This window comes from Monoraphidium neglectum (genome assembly GCF_000611645.1).
Source record: "Monoraphidium neglectum strain SAG 48.87 unplaced genomic scaffold scaffold00072, whole genome shotgun sequence".
NCBI classification, from domain to species: Eukaryota; Viridiplantae; Chlorophyta; class Chlorophyceae; order Sphaeropleales; family Selenastraceae; genus Monoraphidium; species Monoraphidium neglectum.
The window spans coordinates 1-22615 of NW_014013556.1; the positions used below are offsets into that span (position 1 = coordinate 1).

General features: G+C 64.7%; 6 protein-coding genes across 6 annotated transcripts in view; 3 read left to right on the plus strand and 3 right to left on the minus strand.

The window, feature by feature from the left end:
- Positions 1–1018: 1018 nt before the first annotated feature.
- On the minus strand, positions 1019–4975 carry MNEG_0813 (hypothetical protein; the record flags this gene model as incomplete). Its single annotated transcript, XM_014050694.1, has 9 exons — positions 1019–1076; positions 1245–1326; positions 1506–1561; positions 1862–2298; positions 2573–2874; positions 3173–3314; positions 3783–3908; positions 4235–4423; positions 4625–4975. 9 exons carry the CDS (start codon positions 4973–4975, stop codon positions 1019–1021), a joined length of 1743 nt encoding a protein of 580 aa, XP_013906148.1.
- A 1358-nt stretch (positions 4976–6333) lies between these two features.
- On the minus strand, positions 6334–10583 carry MNEG_0814 (O-methyltransferase family protein; the record flags this gene model as incomplete). Its single annotated transcript, XM_014050695.1, has 8 exons — positions 6334–6818; positions 7260–7401; positions 7835–7958; positions 8204–8253; positions 8534–8653; positions 9164–9297; positions 10174–10405; positions 10548–10583. 8 exons carry the CDS (start codon positions 10581–10583, stop codon positions 6334–6336), a joined length of 1323 nt encoding a protein of 440 aa, XP_013906149.1.
- Positions 10584–11505: 922 nt separating this feature from the next.
- On the plus strand, positions 11506–14945 carry MNEG_0815 (aldo-keto reductase, putative; the record flags this gene model as incomplete). The annotated part of the gene is made up of 9 exons (XM_014050696.1): positions 11506–11711; positions 11906–12071; positions 12403–12537; positions 12971–13029; positions 13166–13340; positions 13581–13778; positions 14067–14114; positions 14454–14549; positions 14865–14945. The coding sequence occupies 9 exons, from the start codon at positions 11506–11508 to the stop codon at positions 14943–14945; spliced, it is 1164 nt and encodes a 387-aa protein (XP_013906150.1).
- Positions 14946–16119: 1174 nt separating this feature from the next.
- Positions 16120–17981, minus strand: MNEG_0816 (50S ribosomal protein L15; the record flags this gene model as incomplete). Its single annotated transcript, XM_014050697.1, has 5 exons — positions 16120–16356; positions 16631–16779; positions 17046–17172; positions 17624–17818; positions 17967–17981. The coding sequence occupies 5 exons, from the start codon at positions 17979–17981 to the stop codon at positions 16120–16122; spliced, it is 723 nt and encodes a 240-aa protein (XP_013906151.1).
- Positions 17982–18269: 288 nt separating this feature from the next.
- MNEG_0817 (60S ribosomal protein L6) lies at positions 18270–20382 on the plus strand (the record flags this gene model as incomplete). The annotated part of the gene is made up of 4 exons (XM_014050698.1): positions 18270–18272; positions 18580–18984; positions 19645–19746; positions 20224–20382. The coding sequence occupies 4 exons, from the start codon at positions 18270–18272 to the stop codon at positions 20380–20382; spliced, it is 669 nt and encodes a 222-aa protein (XP_013906152.1).
- Positions 20383–21303: 921 nt separating this feature from the next.
- MNEG_0818 (hypothetical protein) overlaps positions 21304–22615 on the plus strand; it is a gene marked incomplete at both ends in the record, with an annotated part of 2044 nt that continues 732 nt past the window's right edge. Inside the window, 3 exons of the mRNA XM_014050699.1 lie at positions 21304–21325; positions 21493–22109; positions 22377–22546. Coding sequence (XP_013906153.1) covers positions 21304–21325; positions 21493–22109; positions 22377–22546 — 809 coding nt within the window. The remainder of the gene's footprint in view (positions 21326–21492; positions 22110–22376; positions 22547–22615) is intronic.

The window sequence follows — 22615 nt, forward strand, 5'->3', positions numbered from 1 at the left end:
GGGATGGGGGATGGGGGGAGGGGCGGCAGCGGAGGATAGGGGGGTGGGGATGAGGTAGCGAGGTGGCGAGGTGTCGGGTAGTGACGGGTGGGGGCGGTTGCAATGTTTGATACCGGCTCTGCAATGGTGCTGGTGCGGTTTGCCGCAAGTTGCCGCCAGGTCACAGCCTTGGAACGCCCCAGGGACAAACATGGTTGCTGCCACCTGTTGCAGCTCACCCCGACGTTGGCAATGACAAAGGGCAGCACGGCCAACTGCTTTGCGGCGTAGTAAGCGCTGACGCTGTGCGCGGGTGATTTCAGCAGGCGTATTGTGAGGTGAGACAGCGGCTGGGCACTTCGTAACATCAGGATGTTTTGGCTCCAGGTGGACTCGCCGCATCCATTTGTGTAAAATATCCCCGCGTCAGCTTTTCTCTTCCACATGCGCGCACACAACACACGCTCCCGCACACACATGCATACACACAGACAAGCACACACAGAGCACTGACCTGTACAGCCGGGCGCTGAAGTCTGCCACACAGGTCTGCTTGTCCTGTGCGTAGAGGCTCATGTACACAAAGGGCATCAGCAGCAGGCACATTGCGTTGATGTACAGCAGGTTGATACGGTTCCTTTAATGGGTGGCAGTTTGGGGGGCAGTTCGGGCAGGGTGGATGAGACTGGGGAAGAAGGGTGGGTGGGATTGTGTTGGGGTGATCCAGGAGGATGGTTGAGGGTGAGTCAGGAGGGCGGGTGGGCGTAAGTCAGGCTGATGTGCGGTGCCCAGTGTGTGTCCAGAGGATGGGTAGGGCGTGTCAGGAGGATGGGTGGGAAAAAGTTGGGAGGATGGGTGGCGGTGTGGCAGGTATGGCTGGGGGTGTGTGGTGCAGGATGGGTGCGTGCAGAGTGTGGGGAACATAGCATCAGCAGGAAAACAAAAATTGAATGCTTGCAGCGTAGGTCTTCGGGCGGCGAGCGTGGGCGAGCACCCGAGCATGGAAGGGCCGATACGGCCAGGCAAGCCGGCGGTCAGGTCAGGTCAGGTCCAGGCGTGGGCAGTGGGGGGGGCGCGAGACGCCCCCCATCAGGCCGCTGTGTCACGGGCAGCCGGCTGGCAGTTTTGCGCACGCTGTGTCTGGGCCTGGTGGCTTGCACCCATCGCCAGTGTCTGGGCCTGGTGGCTTGCACCCATCGCCAACGCCAAAAACCTCCCTCAACGCGTGCAGATTCATTCTCAGCCGCAGGCAGCGGGCCGCCCACCTCATGCCGTCGACGCCCTCATCCAGGTTCCAGTAGACAGTGCCAGTGAAGACAGCCAGGATGCAGAAGCACATCATGCGGCCTGAGGGGCAGAGATTTTGACGGATTAAGATATCATATCTCACCCCAGACCTCATGACTCCTCTAGCATATCGCAATTTGCGCCAGCGCTGCGGAGCGCGCCAGGCCGGGCTGCTAGGAGGTTGAGCGGGAAGCTCGCTTTTGGCAGGCGAGACATGGCTCGCAGGCGGCGGCTCTCACCAGCCACGTCAACCGGGTTGCGCATCGTCGACAGCAGCTCGCGCCATAACAGCATCCTTGGGGGGCGGCATGCAGCGTGTGCGTTGGTGAGGCCGCTCAACTCCCAAAGCATGTCACATGCCTAGGAAACCCATGAAACAACGTGCAAACCACGTTGCGAGGTTGGCAGCGCGCAAGGCAGCCGCATGGGGGCTAGGGGCCCCCCATGCTCGCGGCTGGGAGGGGCAAGCAGGCAGTCCCCTGTCAGGTGGGTCCCTGAAATATCCACCACCTGGGCAGCCCTGCGACCACAAGCAAGACATGTCGTGCCAAGGCCGACCAACCACCACCAACTCTAAAGCACAGGCCCGGCCCACCTGAACTGCATCACCCAGGTTGCCCTGTCGCCGCTGCCCCCAGCATCGCAGCGCGCCGCAGCCCCGGGCGCGCCCAGGCTTGCGGGCACCAAGCCGCCGCCGCTGTCATTGTGCTTCGACCCGGCGTCGCGCGCTCGCAGCCTCTTGCCATGCGCCGCTGCCGACGCCACCACGCCTGCGCGCCCCCAGCCAAGCTCTGTGTCCAACTCCCCGTCGCTGTCCGTGCGCCCGTCGCCGCCGCTCGCGTCGCCGTGCGCGGCGCACGCGCTGACGCCCTTGGCGGCGGCGCCGCCCGCGCGTGTGCGACGCTGGCCAGTGGCGTCGGGCTCGGCGGCGGCCTCCAAGGCCGATGCGTCGCGGCCGGCGCGGTAGGTCACCGAGAACTTCTGGGCTGCGGCGCGAAGTTCTTCGTAGCTGTTGATGGTGCGGCCGTGGTCCTGAGCGGAATGACGGATAATTGACAAAAGACGAAAACGCGTGACTTGTCGGCACGGCCAGCCACCAGAGCTCAGGTGCACAGCTGCGGACATGCGCACGACCCTGGCTGATGCGTGGCTCCAGCGCGCCTTGCGTGCAGTGTCTAGAAGGAAGAACAAATAAGGAGCCCCACAGGCATCACTCAAACCCGGCCCCTGCGTGCACACTCAATGCGCCGCAGGACAAGCGCTCGGCAGGCAGGTCCTGGACTGCAGGCCGCCCATAACCGCCCACCACTGGTTTGGTAAACTCCACCGAAACGAGGTCCATCGCCCAGTCGCTGACGATGCCGTGCACCGCCGGGTTCCAGGGCCCGAGCCCGAGCCCCGCCTCGAACCACTCCCCCATCGCGCCGCGCGGGCCGTGGTACAGGAGCAGGCCGTGGGCGAGGAGGGTGCACGCGTCAAAGGCGGCAAAGACGGCCGAGCAGGGCTGGTGGATGGAGGCGATGACCGTCAGGCCGGACTCGAGGGCGGTGCGGCGCATGAGGCTGACCACCGCGAAGGCCGCGCAGCTGTCCAGGCCCGTCGTCGGCTCTGCAGGGGGTGGGGGTTTCGGGGCAAGGCGTGGCGGCGACGTGAGCGCCAAGAAGCGCCAGCAAAGCAGGCGCGAGGCATGTGCCAGTTTGCGGGGCACCGCAGCTGGTCCGGCGGCGCAGCCTTGAGTGGCGGCCCGTGAGCCCTGCCGAGACTCGTTGAGGTGGCACACGAGAGCGCCGTCTCCCAGGCTCGTGATACGTTGGATATTATGACGGCTTCTCAATAAATTTGAGTGAATTGAAGCAGTCAAACGGGGAGGGCTGGCGTTTCATGTGTGGACTGGGCTGGCCCGCACCGTCCAGGAACACAACGCTCGGCGTGGCGATGATCCCGACCGCCACACACAGCCGCTTGCGCTCGCCGCCGCTGAGGCCGCGCAGCAGCAGGCCGCCGGGCAGGACGCCGCCCACGAGGCGGTCGTGCGCCTGCACCATGCCCTGGGGTGATTTGTGCAGACGGCAGCGGGGCGTTGACTGGGGTCAGAGGAGTGTTGACCGGCGTGCGGTCAGGCCAGCGCCCTCACTTACGGCAACGTGGGGGTCAAGAGGAAACCGTGGATTGACTATATGAGCGCTGGGCCTTGCGGCACGATCACTCATGAGTGCGTTGCGTTTGCCTGCCACCATGTCTCCGAATCACACTACGCACGTGTGCACGTGCGAATACAAACGCGCATGCACACGCAAGGGTTGCCGAGCTGCCCACCTTGAGACCCACCAGAATCTCGCCAACTCTTGCATGTTTGCGCGTAGACATGGGCGTGCCAATGCGCGAGCGCACGCACGCGCACACACAGACACAGACACACACACACACACACACACACACACACACACACACACACACACACACACACGTGCCAATGCAGATTGGCACGTGTCTGCATAAACACATCAGCCGCCCACCATAGCGTGCAGGACCTCCTCCACCCTTGCTGCTGCCTGGTCCGGCGACGTGTTCCGCGGCAGCGTGAGGTTGGCGTAGAGGCGGCAGGTCTCTGCCACGTTCAGAATGGGCAGCAAGTTGTCCTCCTGGGGGATGGGAGTCGAGTTTTTTTTGGGGGGGGCAAGTGTGAGGTGCAGGAGGGCAGCTGCCCGGTGCAACATGAACGGTTGGAGTTGAGTGACGGCGCATTTGAAGTGATCGGCAATTGGTTGCAGAGATGTAGGATGTCAAAGCTGTGAGACACTGCAAAGCTGGGGTGCGGCACCGAAGGTCCAGGATGACAACACACACACACACACACACACACACACACACACACACACACACACACACACATTCACACTGTGCTGACAGACCTGAACAACACTGCCTCTCAGATGTTGGGTCGTGCATGTGCGCACATGTCACCCACCTGCGGCACGTAGCTGGAGATGCGCCTGAACCCTGCAGAGGTGCGGGGCCGGCCGTTCACGCGCACGTCCCCCGACAGCCGCCCCGTGCTCTTGCGCGCCGCGAGCATGTCGATGAGGGTGCTCTTGCCGGAGCCGCTCGGGCCCATGAGCGCCACCATCTCCTTGGGCCGCGCCTCGCCGCTCACGTCCTGCGCACCCAGACGCGGGCCAAGGGCGGGGGCGAAGGTGAGAATTGCAGCGCGTTGGGGATTTGGCCGCTCATCTGCGCGGAGGCCCGTGGGGCAGGGGAGGCCTTGTCGGGCTCCCAGCGGCGTGCAGCGTGAGGCTGCCAGGCGTGCGTTTGTCGATCGTGCTGGTAGGATTGGGCGGGGGGATTGAGGAGGGCGCACCTGCAGGACGGCCTTCACGCCTTCATGCGTGTTGTACTCACACCCCAGCCCCTGCCACGTCAGCACCGCCGGCCTCGCGGCCCGCGGCGCCGCGGGCGCGCTGCGGGGCCGCCCTGCGGCGGGCGCCTGGGCGTCCCCCTCAGCGGCTGGTGACTTCGGCGTCGCCGCGGCGGCGGCAGCGCCGCCGCGCTTCCGGCGGCGGCCGCAGGCCAGCAGCCGCGACTTGGCCTCGTTCCACAGTTTGGGGTTCCATGTTGCAAGGCCGGTGCATATGAAGAAGAGGGTGTAGAGCAGTGCAAACGCCAGGAAGGGCACCCAGATCGCGGCACGTTGGGTGACCGATAGCAGCATGGTCGATTCGCTGCGCGGCTGCGGTGCGTGGGCGCGGCGGGCGGCCCCGGGTGCGCAGGGGCAGATGTTTGTCAGCGCACGCCGCGGCGGGGTGTCAGGCGGGGGCGCCCTGTGCGCGGCAGAGGCACGCAATGATTGTTCGGGCTGCGGGACTCCAGGGTTGCATGCCTCCACCGACACGTGTCCAAAACAGCACCGCGGTGGCGCCATCATGCGCTCAAAGCTGTTTGATGCCATCATCATGCGCTGGTTCTGCCGTGCCACCTGGATTAACGGGGGCGGCCTGGTGACGCGGCGGAGTGGGCCGTGCGAAGTGCTGCGTCGCTCTCTCGACTGGCGTCGTGCCGCGTGGGTGCTGCCGACGATGCTGGTGCAGGCTCGTGGGTGATATCTTATATCGCTGTGTGGCGCCTGGGCTGCGTGTGGTCGGTTGCTGTTGTGGTCTGGGCGATTTGCGCGGGCCGATCTATTTGCGGGTTACGCGCGGCAAAAGTCAAAAGAACCGTAGACACAAAAGGCTCCTAGCGAGATGGACCAAGCCTCCGGGACAGACAGCGTGTGGTGCTTGACTGCGGAAGAGGCGGGACCATCGGTGTGCCGGACACGGCCGAGGTCTATTCCAACGTTCCTTGCCACGGGATCTCAACGCTATGATCGCGCACCTGAATCACACATACCGTACCGCGCTCAGCGACCTGACACCCTTGGGCCAGGTGACGGATGACTGTACGCACAGGGTGCAGCCAGCTATCGGACCGGATGGCGGCCAGGGACGGCTTGGCGGGCAACTTGCTGATTGCAATGCAGCACGACAGGGGCGCCAGGAATGCTGCGCTGCGAAGAGAAAGTCATGCATACTGGTAGCTGGTCCAAGTGTGTTTGCTGTCATCTCCGGGACCTCGTTAAAGACAAATACAGGCTCGGCAGCAAGTGCAGTTCGACGCGCGGCGGCGGAAGCAAGCAGCCTGGCTCACACGTCAGTTGGTGAGGGGCATCCCATCACAGATGGCAGGATACATTATCGTACAAGCAAAGCTATGAGATGAGTGAGCATGCACCTTCGGGGGCAGGAGCCAACTGGTTGTGTGCGCATGCAGATGATTGCGGCGCAATCACGCGGGTGCGGATGATTCTGGCCACCCTGCAAAAATGCGAGCCTGCGCACCATCACACCCACAGTCACAGGCGCGTCTAACAGCATGCTTAGCATCCGCATGCCGCTGGCTGCTGGCGTCCTGTGCAAACAAGCCACCGCTAAAAGCAGAGGTGGGGGCCATTTGTCATCCCCACCCCAGAAATCACAGCGCAGGCACAGGCGCACACTCAGCATCGCCCGACCAGCCAGCTGGATGGCGTGGTCAAGGCGCCGGCAGCGCCTCAATAACAACATACAGCCCCGTTGTGGGCACCACCCGCCGCAGCCGCCAGCCCGCCGCCGCCAGCAGCGCACCAAACTGCCGCTCATCCCGCTCCTTGGCGGACCCGAAAACCATCATCATGGTCATGTCGCTGACGTGGCGGTGCTTGAGGTTGCAGGGCAGGATGGCGTCGGACAGCGTCGCCTCGACGATCAGCAGCGCGGCAGGCGGCGACCCGCGCCGGCGCCGCTTCTCGCTGCGAACCGAGCAGCTGGTGGCGGCCGCACCGTCTTTCTCTGACCTGCCCGCAGCCTGCCGCCCCTTGGCTTCGGCCTCCACCCGTCGGCCATTCTGCTGCCGCTCCTCCTGCTGCGATTGCACGGGTGCGCCGTCCGCCTGGCTGACGTCGCCACCGCCGCCACCGACGATTTCTATATGCTCCCTGATCGCCCCGAGGATCGCCAGGCAGCTCTTGTCATCCCAATCTGTCGCATCCGCAGCGCCGAGCAAAGCGCAGGGTTCAGGCGCCAGCAGAGGGCAGGGCTTAGGGCTAAGTACAGGGTGTTGTTCAGGGTTTCCAAAGGGAAGGGACCAGCAGCAACGCAGAAGCGAATGTGGGTCGGCTCAATGGCCTCATGAGGGCACGCGGCACCCACAAGCATGGACACGTGGGGTGAGCAGCACCTGCTGTGCGGCAGCGGCTAGCCAGCACCCTGCTTTACGGCCACCTTGCCTCAGGTGCGCGCACACACGCTCCGCGTTCGGACAGGTTCACTGGACCAGGGAGCGGCGTGTGCCACTGGCCAAGGAGGATGCCAAACCCCTCTGCATAACCCCGGCCCCTCGCCGTCCCACTCTCCGCTTCGATCGCCCCCCCCCCCTCACACCATCCCCACCTCCCGCCACCACACCTCCCAAATTCTCACCATGCAGGATATTGCGCAGCACGTACGCGACCTTTGCCCCGTCGCCCGCCGCTGCGCCCGCCGGGAGCGTGGACGGGTCAAACATGTCACCTGCGGCGAACGACGCCCTTGGCAGCAGCGCCGCGTGCTGCTCCCGCCACCACTGGGGTGCATGCAGAAGAAAGGGCGTTCGAGGCAGGGAGTGAGAGGCGGACGGCGCCGGCAGGGGTGCGCACGCTTCGCACAGGCTGGAATTAAATGAGGGCTGGTGGCGCTGACCAGGCCCATCCAAGCGCAAGCACCGCAAACGCGTGCCCACACATTTCAGGTGTACGCAGGTCGCGCACGGATCCACGGCATGAGTATGCAGCATGCCTAAGGGAAACCCTGAGGCGGGCCTGCACTGCAAGGGCACAGGAATCTGAGCCATCCAAAGAAAGCACAGACTATGTCGGGCACGTGGCAGGGGCCCCCTGAATTCTGCACCAGAAACCAGGGGATCAAAAGGGCACAGCAGCGCTGCAGGCCCGCCGCTAGAGCGCTGCTTGCAGCGGACGCGCTCACGCGCATGCGGCTTTGAGGGGCCGCGCTCTCACCTGCTTCCCGCGCTCCACCTGCGGCGCGAGGTCGAACAGCGTGCCGCGCAGCTTGGGGTGCGCGGCCAGCAGGCGCGCAAGGAACTGGCCGTTGCCACCCGCCACGTCAACCACATGGTCAAACCTAGGGGCCAGCGGGGGTTGACCTTTGAGATCGGCGCAGTCGACCGTGACAGACGCACGCCAATCTGGATCTTGGATGACGTGGTGCAGGTTCCACTGCCATATCTGGAAGTAAGGCCCCAGGGACGTGTGCAAAACAGAAAGGGGGGAGCGGAGGCGAGCAGGCAAGGCTGCTAGCAGGGAGCACATTGCACGAGGCTTGCGCCAGGCACCGGGCGAGCCAAGCGGTGCGCCCGGGCCGACCACCTTCTCCAGGGGTAGGCGCGGAGGATGGAGCCGCCGCTGATGTTGTCCACCTGCAGTGTGAAAAGGGGGGGCGGGGGCCTCAGGAAGGCAAACCTCGGCAGCAGCCACCCACTCGTGTTGAATGCGGAGGTCAGCGACCGGCAGGAATGCAGCAACGAAAGTTAAAGCTGCTGCAAATGAACTGCCTCGACCAGCCATCAGGCATCTTGAACAATGCAGAATCTGGCCCTGCAGCCCTCCCGCTCGCTCCGCTTGGCGCGTCGCCGCCAGCCCCAATATCATTGATGAGTCAGGTCTCGTCGCGTCGCGCACACACGCGCGCGCACTAACCTGCCGCATTGCGCCGTCAAAGGTCTTGGCGTGGCGCTCGCTGTCCGCGACAACGTCGAAGAAGCTGCGGCCCTTGGAAAGCTCCGTCAGCTTGAAAGGCACAACGCCGCGCCGCAAGCCCTGCGCGTCGCGCGGACATGGTGCGCAGGGTCGTGATGTGCAATATTAGGATTAGGATTAGGATGGTTACAAGATCCCGCGGTCGCCCGCTCCTGGAGCCATCCAGGTTCTTGGGATATGACTTTGTGAAGGGCTGCGGCCGCCCGGCTCGGCGGTGGATGGGTTGCGTTGACATCAAGAAAGCGCAGCAGGCCGGCAAGGACGTCACACCCGAAGACACGCCAACGGGCCGCCCGCCACCTCAAAAGTTTTGTTGACCAAGGCCGCCACCACACGCCGGCACGCAGCCCGTGCGCGGTCGGCTGAACCCGTCCATTGAAAAATCCACCGTTATCACACCTCAGACGCGGCACGCTGCCATATACTGGCTATGCCATGTGGTGCTTGAAAGATCCTACTCTGATCATGCAGATAATCAGAGATCACACAACACACTACACCGTTCATACATGCATACACGATGCAGAGACGACAAAGCATAACGTATACACCATCCACGCTGTGACTGACCTCGCTAAGGTGTGCCAGGCCATCATAGTGGTCTTTGAACAGCGCGACAAAATCGCCCATCCCGGCAGGGTGGTCGGGCAGGAGGCAGGCGGACACTGCGTTGAGCGCAAACGCATCCCCCAGCAGCCCAGCGCCTGCAGGAGCAGAGAGCACGCGCGAGTGCAATTCGGGGGTGGCGGGGGCGCACTGGACTGCGACCTGTAGGAGTGGCTGCTGGCGTTGATGCTGATCAATGACGCTGCTGGCGGTGCTCAAAAAAAAGCGTTCAGGAGGCGCGAGCGTGCTGGCTGCCAGGGTCGGCAAGGGGCGGAGCCTCCGTCGGAGGTTGGACTCGCAGCCTTCAAACCAGGGGCTCCCTGTCAACAGGAAGAATTTGGGAGCCGACCGCAGCGGTTGCTAGCGCGCGGTGACGCCACCATGTCGTTCGGACCCCACCCAACTTACCTGCGGGGACGCCGTGGTCCTCGCCCCCGCTGTCTGGTTCAGATGGGACGACTTTGGCCGCGGCCGCTTTTCGCCACCACGACACTCTTCTGGAGGCCGGCAGCCGCGTCACCAGCCCGAACGACGCGGCCGCACGCATGAGCCGCTCAACCCATTCGGGGTCAGCAGCCGGGCAGGCGGCCGCGGCGATCTGGCGGGCGGTCCTGGGGCCGCCCCCGAGGGCGTCTGGTATGCGAAGCTCGTTCAGGGTGAATAAGACCTGTGATAGCAAATTGGAACGGATGAGCACAGATGGTTGATTGAGGTGATTGCGGATGCCAAGGCCTGCATGGATTGCGCAGCTGCATGCTGGGTCGTCGAGCGAGGGGCGGCGACTAGAGAGGCCAGAGGGAGCGTGCAAGCAGTGGCTGCGTAAGCTGCGCCGTCAGCCGGGCGGTTTGAGGACCCCGGATATTCTGTGTGCCTGGCAAGGCGTCCCGCGCAGCGCTTGCAACTGCACGCGCAACTGCTCGGCAACTGCCAGGATGGGCCCGGGTGCGCCCGGCTGTCGCGGCCGCGGCGCCCACCGACCTGAGACTGCACGTAGAGCCCGGTGACCTCGGCCACCCTGAACGGCCCGGGCTTCATCGCCGCCAGCCGCTCGCACGCGCCGAAGAACGAGCAGATGACGCGGAACGCCGGGAACGGTAGCGCCGCCACTGCGCCGTACGAACGGAACCGGGGGTCCCACGGGCGTGACACGAGGACGCAGACGAGGGCTAGGGCCCCCAGCAGCAGCGCGCCGGCGCCGAGGGCGGCCTGGCGGGCGGACAGGCGGGGCGGCGCGATGGGCGAGCGGGGTAGCGGGGCGTTCGGCGCGGCGACGGGTGGGCTGGCGGCGTCTCAGCAGGGTGCGGCGGCGACGACGAGCGGGGACGACAACCGCGCATGGGGAACTCACCAGCGCCAGCAGGATCGCCGTGGCGATGTGGTCCATATCTATCGCCCTGCACGATCGAAAATCAGTCCACCTTTCGCGATCGAACACCGAATACCGTACGGGCATAACGCGAGCTCAACCGGTGAGCACACCGTCGACAGTTGCAGTCAATCGCATCCTGATGTTCGGGCCTGCATATGAGTGAAACGTTGTTGCGGGAGTGTCTTCAGGAGGAGGGGCGCGCGGCGCTCCGTGCCCCGAGGTCTGGTGTGTCCGCAGTGACACTGACCAAAAGGCTGGCGGGTGTGTGAATGCCTGTCGTGCGATAAACGATGGCCAAGCAGACGTACTCACACTCGTCTCTGCTTGCGTGATCAGGTACATCTCCCATGCATACAAAGCGCGCACACACTGCAGCACGAACACTCACAACCACAATCCACTCTGCCTGCCCAACTGAACATGTACCCGACCTCACCCCAACGCAACAGCACTCATGTTGAGAGGCACACTGCTGACGGAACCAGCTCAGTAAGACCTGATTCAATCTGGATCCCCAAGGCAGCTGGCGTGTTGTGCTGCCGGCAGGGCCTGCACGTGACCCACCTGGCATGCTCGGGGATCTCCGTCTCTTCCAGCCATCAAACCTGGACGCCTGGTTCGCCCTGGCACACCGCCTGCATCGACGAATTTCAGGGCGGATTCACACCCACACCAGCAATCTGCAGTCATATTGCAGCCATCACTGCATGCAGTCAAGGGGCTACCGGTAGGCCATGAAAAGAAAGGGAGGCGCCCATTGCGTAGACCTGGTGACCACACCCGACGCATTCAAACAGGGTTACAGTGACTTGTCATGGGCTACATGTTACAGCGCAACGTTTCGTTTACGATTGGTTATTTGTGGTAGCTTGAATCGCTTTCTCTACGCCTGATCTACCCGCTCGTAATCTCCCGTGTCCGCCATCGCCTCTGCACTATGGTGGAGGTGAAGGACTTCCGAGGCGCTGGAGAGCCGTCCTCCGCAGAAGCCGCAAAGATCGAGGCCCAGCGGGCTGCGGATGAGAAAGCACGCGCTGACGGCGCCGCCCGCGGCGCAGCGCATCACTATCGCCTCGGCGAGCTCTGCCCCACCGCTCAGCTCAACACCGGTCACAGGATCCCTCTTGTGGGACTAGGCACCTGGTGAGGCGACTCAGTTGCGCAGCAGGCGCTGCAGGGCCGCACCCCTTGGCACGTGACATCGCCCGGCCTCACTCTCTCGTGCGCGCCAAACCGCCCCGCCCCCGCATCGCTGAGCGGCCGCGACGGCCCGCCGCTCAGCTCCCCCCCTCCACACTTGCCCAGGCCTCGCACGTTTCCCGCCAAAACACTCGCAGGAAGTCTCAGAAGGGCGAGGTGCATGATGCAGTGGTGGAGGCGCTGCGGGCAGGGTACCGCCACATCGACGCCGCGGCGGTTTATGGGAACGAGCAGGAGGTGCGCGTCGCCCCCTGCCTGCACGTGCGGCGGCCGCCCGTCATGCGCCTGTCGAAACGCGTGTGGGTGCGCGTCCTTTTCCTTGCACTCGATCGCGTTGATTACGCAGCTTGGCCGGCTTCGCCGGGCGTAGCAATTGTGTGCAGCCCTGGGGTGGACGTCCCGCAGGCTTGGCGGCCTTCGCAGCTGGCCGCGGCGGCGTTCGGCCGAGGAGGCGTTTGGCCGAGCGGCCTGCTGCATCACACAGGCTTCGCCGGTGTCTCAAATGCAGCGCTCCCCGCACTCAAGTGCCAGAGCACGGTGCTGGTCCTGGATTGTTTAGGCGACCATCAATCACCCGGCTAGCCGTTTTCCCCGTCCCGCCGTCGCATTTATCTGCCTTCCGTCGCCCCCTCAGGTGGGCGAGGCGCTGTCCCAGGTGCTGTCCGAGGGCGTGATCTCTCGGGACCAGATCTTCGTGACGTCCAAGCTTTGGAACTCGGATCACCACCGCGTGCGCGACGCCTGCCTCAAGACGCTCAGCGACCTCCAGGTGCGGCCAGTACAGTGCAACAGTGGGGCGCATACCCACTGGTGGGGGCCGGATAGAGGATTGATTGCGGTAGTGAATGGTGGAGGGCGTGCCCGCCGGCGGGCCTCCTGCGACGGTTGGTGACGGGTTAACCGAAGGGCAGCGGCGCATCCCGGCGGGCCCTGCGCACCGAGCAGACTCACCAAGCCGGGGGCTGTGGCGGTGCGAAATCCCTGAGTCCTGTCACCAAATCCAGCTTGTTGCATTGGCAGCTCCCTTGTCTGTGGGATGCCTTCGCACCTGGTCTCCCTGCACTGCACGCATCTTGATCTGCAACCAGTTGGTCGGTGTTCGCAGCCAACTCCCTCCGTCTCACCCTCCCCCAAATCGCGCCCCCCAGCTGGACTACCTTGACCTGTACATCATACACTGGTGATCTTGGGATGTGATGTAGGGCCTGATCTGGGGTGTGACCTGGGTCCCGACCTGCAACATCACCACCAAGGGGCCCCGGTGGGCGCACCTGAACCAGCCACAACGTGACTGTGCAAAACGAGTTATTTGCACCCACCCCACCAGCTTGCAAGCCCATGCGCCGCGTCACGGCTCACCTTCATCCAACACCCCCCCTCCCAACCCCCACGCGCAGGCCCCACTCAGGCCGCTCCGGCCCCGAGGTCTCGCCGCCGCTGTCCGAGACGTGGGCGGCCCTCGAGGCGCTGGTGTCTGAGGGCAAGGTGCGGTCCATCGGCATGTCGAACTTCAGCCCCAAAAAGGTGGAGGCCATACTGGCGGGCGCCAAGATCACGCCTGCGGTGCTGCAGGTGCGTTCGCGCGGACGTGGGTTTTGGTGCGTGCCATGACCTGCATGCATGCGGCGCGGAGCTTCAGCGTCTTCGCGTATTTATGTGTGGTGATGCTTCGCCATGCATCACCACACAAACCCTGATGCGAATCACCCCCAGTGGCTTGTGTGCGTGCTGCGTGCACACTCACTCACGGGCCAGCATACTTGCACGTGCACACACGCACGCACCTTTACACACACACACACACACACACAGGTGGAGGCCCACCCCTACTGGCGCAATGACAAGCTCTTCAACTGGGCGTCATCCAAGGGCATCCACGTCACCGCTTACAGCCCCCTCGGGTCACCGGACAGCGCCGCCATCATGAAGCGCTCCGCGGACGCGCCCAGCCCCTTGAAGGACCCGGTCGTCCAGCGGGTGGCCGAGAAGCTTGGGTGCTCTCCCGCGCAGGTGGGGGTTTTGCATAGCCCGTGTTGACGTTTCAGCCGGGTCAATCCATGGTGTTGAATGGTGCGCTGGTGGCTGCTGCCAACAGAACCTGCCGGTCTGATTGATTCAATCACGCTTGACTGCTTGATGGTAAATTAAGCGGGCCCATAAAGGGAGGGCCCGCACGGGCAGGTCTTCGCGCCGTTGGCATCGGCGCCGCGCCTGATGCAAGGCGGCAGCTGGGGTCGAGGGGCTGCCCCGCAACTCAACGATGCAACCAAGCCGCGGCGGCCCCCTTCGCTTTGACAGGTGCTGATCCGCTGGGGGGTGCAGCGCGGCACCAGCGTGCTCCCAAAGGTGTGCAGAGGAAGCCGTTTGTTTCAAGGAGGGGAGGGTGGCTGGGGCAGCGGGCTGTGGAGGATGGTGTGCCAGATGTGTTGCCACTCTAGCTAGGAACTGCCCTTGCACCCAACGTGCTGCTGATCTGGCTTCACGCCCTGAACGCTGGGGCTTTGAACCCGTTTGCCCGGCCACAGCCAGCTTTGTCGCGCCCTGCTCTGCCCACTTCCTATGTTGACTCCGATTGCTGCCGTGGCTCCTCTGAAAAGCAAACTCCAGTTTCCGACCAAATACAATACGTACATTCACACTCAGCGCTATGTGTCCCCACACCACATCACCCAACTCCATCCTCAGAGCGTCAACTCGGAGCGCATCCGTGCAAACCTGGACGCAGCGTCTCTGGTGATCCAGCCAGAGGACTTCCAGGCGCTCAGCACCATCGAGCCGCAGGTGGGTCTTTGCTTTCTCTCGCCATCAGAGTCATAGCTGACAAGTTGGGCATGACAGCTACAAACGAGCCTGTGGCTCCGTTGAATGTGAAGAGAGATATTTATCATACCCGGCTGGCGTTGAGACAAGAGGCCGCGTTGAGTCAATACCCTGTCGCCGCTCAGGCTCAGATGGGGTGGGCTACCGTGACCTTGCATCTTCCCAGGCCGGTTGCCCATCCCCTCACCCCCCCTGCCTGCCCGTCATGCGCCTGTTCTGGGCCCCGTGATGCACCCACCCACACATGCACCCACGCTGTCTGCCTGCCTGCCGCAGACGCGCATGGTGCCGGGCACTTTCCTAGTCGACGCTCAGAACGGCCCCTACAAGAGCCTCTCGGAGCTCTGGGACGAGTGACAAGTGACGAGGGACGAGGTCAGCATGTGTAGAGGCGCTGTCGCTAGCGCCCCGCCTGGGGGCCAATCGGGCAGGAGCGCGAGCGCCAGCCCTGCTGCGTGCTGACAGCAAAGCGGGCTGACTGTAGGATGCACTCGCAAAGAGGGTGTCTGATTCTTTGCCAGTAAGGCGCAGGGAACTTGACTGGTGTTTATAACCGGTCCATTTTTTGCTGACCTTGTTTTTTGTGTATGTATGCCGCCGAGCGCGCTATTCATGTGCGCGTGGGCAGTCCGTATGAGCTGCAACCCTGGCCGTGAATGCGCTGGCCGCCCACATAACTGGGTCCAAGGCAACTTGTGCATATCTCCTCCTGTGAGACTTGCGTGCATCACCAGCTATCATGGTAATGTGCTGACACAGGGAGGGTTTGTTGAAGTCAGCTTTGAGCACAGTTTGTGCTCGGTAACCACTGGACCATCACGCCATGAAAACCCAGCCCCAGCCTGACGAGCTTGGGGTACTGTACCTAGACCCCTTTCAGTCGGCCTCAAGGCACACGGTTTGCCTGAGGGTGTGCATGTGGCGGCCATGCAGCTTGAGTGTGCGGCCAGCAGAGGACTGCCCTGCGCACGCACGGGCTGTGGAGTGGAAAGGCCATCAGGGCAGCTCCTAGGGGCAAGGATCTGGAGAACGTGTCCCTGCGCCATCGTGCTTCGCCAGCGTTGCACCCGGGCTGGATTGGGATGTGAGGCTTGAGTTGGCATTAAGCCTTCGACCTTAGCGGCTGCCGGACCGCGGCGCCCACGCGCCCTGCCTTGCAAGGGCCCGGGTCCAAGGATTCAGTGATGGGCAGAGACAGCCCTCGGCCCGGGCGTTGCAGCTAACAGATGCCTGACAAATCTCGCGCCGAATGCGTTTGACCCTGGTGGCTGCATTTTCTGCTGGCACTGCTCAGCAGCTCGCCACATGGTGAAGGCACCGAAAGCGGCTTCCTGATCTGCCCTTTCGCGCAACACGCAAGACGCAGCTGCAGCCTTGCCGCGGTGGGCCCATGCCGAGCCCTCAGAAGGCGGGCAAGCGGGCAGCTCGCCTGAGCCCCTCGTGTGTGTAGCCCCTCCTCTTGCTCTGTCAGATGAATCAGTTACTCGGTGGCATAAAGGGCTCAAAAACAAGGAACGAGGCGGTCGGTCGGTCACTTCTTCTTGGCAGCCACCGCCGCGGCCTTCTTCTTCGCGGCCTCCTTCTTGGGGTCGAGCCCCGCCGCCACCAGCTCCTTCACGCGCTTCTCGTGTGCGCGCCGCGTCCACTTGACCTTCCCGGCCGCCGCCTCCGCGCTGCCGCCGGCCGCGCCGATCTTCTCGGAGGCCGAGGCGCTGAAGGCGTCCGCCTTGATGGTGAGCGCCTTGCTCAGGCTGCCGCTGCCGAGGACCTGCAGCGCAGCGGCGGCGGTTGTTGTGTGACGGGCCGAGCGTTTCGGGGAGAGCCGCGGAGCGTGCGCCTTCCCGAACAAACCATAACGCGTTACCCTCGTGCTGGACCGGCGCTTTTGATCGTGGAGGCGGAACCAAAAGGAGGCTCCCTCGGCGACGCCCGCTCCTCCGCGGCCCCATGCCAGCAGGCATCAGCCTGAACGCGTCAGCAAGCGAGCCGCGCGTGGCACGAGCAGGCGGCCCCTGCGCATGCCCATGCGCCGCGCCGCCCACCTTGAGGCCGAGCTTGGTGTCGCGGCCGCTGATGTTGAGGAGACCCTTGGCCTGGATCGCGTCCAAGGTAACCTCGGACCCCGCCTCGAAGGCCTTGTCGAGGTCGTCGAGGTTGACCACTACGTACTTGGGCAGGCCCGCGGACATGCCTGGGGCCGCAGGGGGCGTTGGTGTTTGGTTGGGGGTGAGAGGGACGCCAGCAACATCTGGCTTTTGGGGAGATGCCCGCGCGGGATATGCAGCAGCCATGCGCACAGGCGGGTGGAGGCAGCCGTGCTGAGGGACACGTCTGTTGGCAGGAGCACGCTTGCGGCGACGGGCCGTGCGGGCGCAGTAGTCCGAGGCCGCGGGGTGGCCCATGCAGCGGCACAGCGCGAGGCATTTCAGGCCGCGCGCGAGCTGAGGCTGCCCTCACCTCCGGCGATGCCGCGCAGCTTGGGCAGGCGGCGGTAGAGGGGCATCTGCCCGCCCTCGAAGCCGGGGCGCGTGCCTGAGCCGGAGCGCGCCTTCTGCCCGCGCGTGCCGAAGCCGCAGGTGCCGCCCTGTGCACGCAGAGAGGGGGTACCGGGGCAGGGGCGGGGGTGGGGGCCGAGGCGGAGCGTCAAGCAGGCATGGGTTGGAGAGGGGGCGTCTGCCGTGCCGCTGCGCCTGCTGCAGCCTGCGTCCCACATGACGGCCAAATGCTGCTGACGGCGCCGGCGTCACCACCTTGCTGCTGCGACCACAACTTGCCCCCCCCCAACAAGTCGACCGCCAGCCGTGGCGACACCCCTGTTTCAGGCAGCCTGAAGTTAACTGCGCGGCCCGAATGCGTCCAGCCCGCCACGGCCGCGTAGACCGTGACACGCCTGCAAGCAAGCTTGCGCCGCCTCAAGGCTCTCTCTAGGCCAGTCGGCAGCCTGACTTGGTCAAACATGGCCTGCCTGACACTGCACAGCTGCCGAGCTCTCCCCCAGCCAAACTCTTGCATAGCGCCATGACCTTGGCGCGCACCTGATGGCCACCATAGCCGCGCCCCTTGCGCTTCTCGTCCCGCCGCGAGCCCTCTTGGGGGCTCAGGTTGTGCAGGCGCAGCCGCTCAGCAGGCTCGGCGGCGGCCGCACGCACTGCTGCGCCACGCGCGGCGCGAAAAGGCTGCACACGGCATGGGGCCGCTGCCTGCGCCAGGGGCGATCCCAAGAAGGCCTTCTGCGGGGCCAGCGGTCACCAAATTGCAAGGCACCGCCGTGGACGAGTTTGCCAACAGTGAAAGGCGAGTCGGGCCGTTCAGCAAGGGGACGCGCGCGCATTGATGGCGCATAGGTTGAGCGTCAATATCAGCTTTTCCTTAACGCACCTTGCCGACCAGCATGGTGCCCAGTCCTGCTGCTGCAGTGGCTGTGCTGTGCTCCAAACACTGGCAGCCTCGCGATGCCGATAAGTTTGTACCTCAGTTGGCGAGGCTAATAGTAGGAGAGCAAAACGAAACGACGGTGCTGTTGAGGGCCCTCGCAACAGGCACATGGCAGTGCGCTGCACCAGCAGCAGCTGCAGTGCAGTGCCTGCCCGTGTGCTGCCACCGGGACATCAAAGTCCCTGGCACGCTTCGCACCTCCCTCTTTGGGCGATTAGATCCAGGCCCTTTTCCTACACAATCACAATGGTGCGAGGACAGACCGGAGAGGACGCCCGCGGCAAGGATCACTGGCTGGCTGCGGGGTGCAGCTAACACCAGCGCTTGTGTTAGAGCTTCCATCTCATACATTATTAGTTTGTTCAACGGGTGCAGCAAGCACGCCTCGATGCCCGGCCGCGGTGGCGTCTTGCTGCGGTCTGAAACTGGAAGGCCTTTCAGCACAGCATACCAGAAAGAGGATATTTGAGCCTGCTGAAACGCGCCAGCGGTGGGCTGCCACTGGTGAGCAAACGACCGACACCGACCGAGCTCGATCTGCTGCGCCGCGCCGCAGGCGAAGGCCACGGTCATCGCCAAGGGCATCACCGCCCACGGGCGGTCCAAGACCTACAAGCGGCGCGGGCTGTGGGCGATCAAGAAGAAGCACGGCGGCAAGTTCCCCACCACCCCCAAGCAGCAGAAGGCGGACGCGCCCGCCGCCAAGGCGCCCCGCTTCTACCCCGCCGACGATGTGGCAAAGCCGCTCTCTGTCCGCGCGGTGCGCAAGCCCACCAAGCTGCGCGCCAGCATCACCCCCGGCACGGTGCTGATCCTGCTGGCGGGCCGCTTCAAGGGGAAGCGCGTGGTGTTCCTGAAGCAGCTGGAAAGCGGGCTGCTGCTGGTGACCGGGCCGTTCAAGGTCAACGGCGTGCCCGCGCGCCGCGTGAACCAGGCCTACGTCATCGCCACCAGCACCAAGGTGCGCAGGGCCGGTGGGAGAAAGCGTGCGGCGGCGAACATAGCAGGAGGAGAACTTGGAGAGTGGTGCCGCATGCGAGCGCGTGGAGTGGGGCCGGGACGGCCGCGGCAGCAGCGGATGCAAGGGTATCACGCGTGCCAGGTGCAGCACGTGCGCCGGCAGCATCATGCAGCGGGGCAGGACAAGGCAAAGCAGGGGGGCCGGTTTGGCTGCTGCAGCGATTGGATGCGGCAGCCACGGCAGTCGGCTGCAGGAGGAGGTGGCGTGCACCGGATGTGGCAGTCCCGGCAGATGGGTTGAGGACGACGAGACGCCGAAAGCAGTGAATGGGACCAGCTGCTCCAGAGGACCTGTCCCTCTGTGGGCCGGGTACACTGTGAGCCGGGTACACTAGTTGAATATCAACGGCGCGCTGTGCAGCACGCTCGGAGTCCCCTGCCACCCAGCCACTGCGCGGCCAAGCATGGCCACAGCAGCCACGCAACGGCGTTCCGCTGGCGCTTATTGGACCGGCAGCTGTGGTAGCCCAACAACAGCGGCCGCAGCTGCGTGTTCACCTTGTGCCTCTCTGCCAAGCGCTTTTTGAATCCCTTATCATTGTCAGTCGAAGCAAGCATTTGCTCCTGCCCCAGCCATTCGTCCATACATCCTCCTGTCCAGGTGGAGCTGCCGCAGCTGGACCTGGCCAAGTTCACTGACGGGTACTTCAAGGCGGCGGAGGACAAGAAGGCCAAGAAGAAGGGCGAGGACGACTTCTTCAAGGTGCGCGGGGGGAGCTGTACGGTGTGTGGGTGTGTGAATGACTGTGTGTGTTTGCGTGTGTGTGAGAGAGAGACACAATGTGTGTGTTGGGAGGGGGAATGCGCGCGTGCAGGCGTGCGTGTCCGCACGATGACGATGGTCAAGCTTGAGGGAGGAAGGGTGGAGCGTGGAGGCGGCTTGGCAGAATCTTGCTGGCGTTCGGCGTCGTATACAGCAGAGGCCGCTGGTGTTTCGAGCAGTGGGAGGGCCCACGCAAACGCCAACGCATGGCGCAGACCTGACGCGCGAGCCCGCGGTTGCAGTCCCCACATGCTCGGCAACCCTGGCTCGTCCGGGCTGCCGTGCTGCAGCCTGGCGGGCCCCGCGCCGTGCGGCGCTCTGGCCGCACCCAACCACCGCGCCCCAGCCGGCAGCTGCCCCCATATGTGGCTGCGTCATCGTTCTTCCTAAACACGCACCCAACTTACCAACCCTCAGGGGGACGCCGAGAAGAAGCCCCTGGCGGCGGAGTACGTGGCCAACCAGAAGGCGCTCGACGCCGCGCTGCTGCCCGCGCTGAGCGCCGACCTCAAGGGCTACCTCGGCTCCCGCTTCACCCTGCGCGACGGCGACCGCCCGCACCTGCTGAAGTTCTGATGCGGCCGCGGACAGCGCGCGCCCCCGCTGACTCCGCCTTATACTAGGCCTGCCACGGCGCCGCAGCGGGGTTATGTGGGCGTGGGCTGAGGCGCGCGCGGGCCGCGAGTGGCCCGAGCGGCGGGCCGTGGCGCCCCCCGCGGCTGACGAGGCGCGGGGCTGCGGCGGCGTCAATGGTTTGGGCTGCTGCGGGGGCAGCTGCTCTTGTGCCCTGTTGAGGGGTTGGGCAGGACTGCATCCAGGTGTAAGATTTGCCAAGGATCAGGGGTGTGCAAGTAGGATTACGGACTGAGGGGAGGGGACACGACGGGATGCAGTCGCGAAGGTCGGCAGCGGCGTGCGGGCACAGCTGCAAGCGTGGGGCTGCAGGGGAGCAGGGCATCGACAGGCAGGGCAGCTCAGGAAGTGCAAGGGGGGGGAGTAACGATCAAAGTGATGGCAGGGCTGCCAGGTGGCATGAGGAGCAAGAGCCAGCTGATGTGACCTTTGACCCGGGCCTGCTATAACTGCCTTTGCTGCACTCTGCTTGCTGTCGGGAGCGGCCTGCAAACGCACACCCAATGCGTTCGTTACCAGCAATACACAGGCAGGTCATCGCTGGCTTTCAGAATCGATAATCAGCGTCGCTGCCGAGTGCCATCTCGGGTGCCGGCCAGGTTCCCGGCAGCGGCGGCGGCGCATCAGTGAGGGCCCGCAAGCCACTGCTGCGGGCGTTATCTGATGGTTATCAGCGCTCTCGAGTGACAGGTATACATAAAGCCACGCTTCCACCCCACCTTTCATGTCAATTACCATTACTTCGTTCGACGCGGCACCCGTCAACAGGTCGCATTCCCTTCCCAGATCCAGGATAGCGCGCGGAAATTTTACCCGCGAGCTGACCACCCATACACTCCGCAATCGACCAGCTCCTCCAGCGTGATGAAGTCCCTCGCGTCCTCAGGTGAGGCATCCGCGCGATCAGGCCCGCAGGCGGCATGAATAGGACCCGCGAGCCTTCAGTGTGTCACCAGCTTCACGCCAGCTGCATGCGCAGTGACTGCCCCTGGCAAGCCTTCTCCCTGTCTCATGAGACCGCACAACCCCACCCTCATCTGTACTCCGCCGCAGCTCTGCTCGTCCTGCTCTGCGTCGGCGCCGCCGCGGCCGCTCCAGCGCGCCCCGTCGCCGTCGGCCCCCCCGGCGGCCGCCGGCTGCTCGGCCAGAACACCCGCATCGCCCTGGGCCTCCTGAGGCAGCACTACTTCGCCAACCTCTGGCTGGCGCGCAACGGCTACGCGGCCCCGGCCGCCGCCTCCGCCACCGCCACCGCGACCGCGACCGCCAACGGCGGCATCCCCAGCGTTGACCCAACCCTCACTCGTTACGTCGGCTCCGACGCCAGCGCTGCCGCGCGCGCCATCGCAGGCGGGATGGACCCAGACACCGCGGCCTGGTCCCTCCTGGATTCGGCACGCGCGGGGAGCGCGGCGTCCGTCGGCGACGTGTTTGCGCTCACCGCCAGCCAAAACCAGGGGTCGTTCGCCAACCTGTACGCGCGCGCCGGTGCGATGGCCATGGCGGAGGGCGGGGACCTGCGGAGCGGCTTCGTGTCCGCCACCGCCGCGGCGTTCGCGGCCGCGCAGGCCCGCGGCGGCGTGGGCCAGTTTGCGCTGGGCACCGCGGACGCGTTGGCGCAGGCGCGGGGCGCGTGGGGCGACCGCTTCGGCTCCGGATTCGCTGACCTGGTGAGTCGCTGTTTTTGTGTCGGGTTCTGAGCTGGCCCTGGGCTTCGCCCTGCTCCCATTGCCACAAGTACATCCCTGGATCACAGTAGCAGGGAATTTTGACCGCTGCGCTACCCTCACTTTTCTTGTCCTGCAAGATTTTTAATGCTCTCTCATCGCAGCCTCGCTCGCGGCCCTCCCTCCGCCCCCATCCGTCCAAACTCGTGTGCCCTCCTTGTCCCTGCACCCTTCCCCTCGCTCTGCCAGTTTGGCGCGGCTATGTCCCAGGCCATCGCGTCAGGCAACGACGGCGCCGTCGTGGAGGCCACCGCCACCGTCCTCTGCCGCGGCAGCGGCGCCCAGGCCCAGGCGTGGAGCGAGGCCGTGTCCAAGACCGTCGCGGCCGACCCCGCGACCGGCTGCCTGTTTGTGCAGCGAGTCGTGGCGCGCGCGCAGGCGTCTTGCAACAACGGCGCAGCAGTCGCCCTGGCAAAGAGCTTTGTGACCCGCCGCATCCTGCCGGGCAC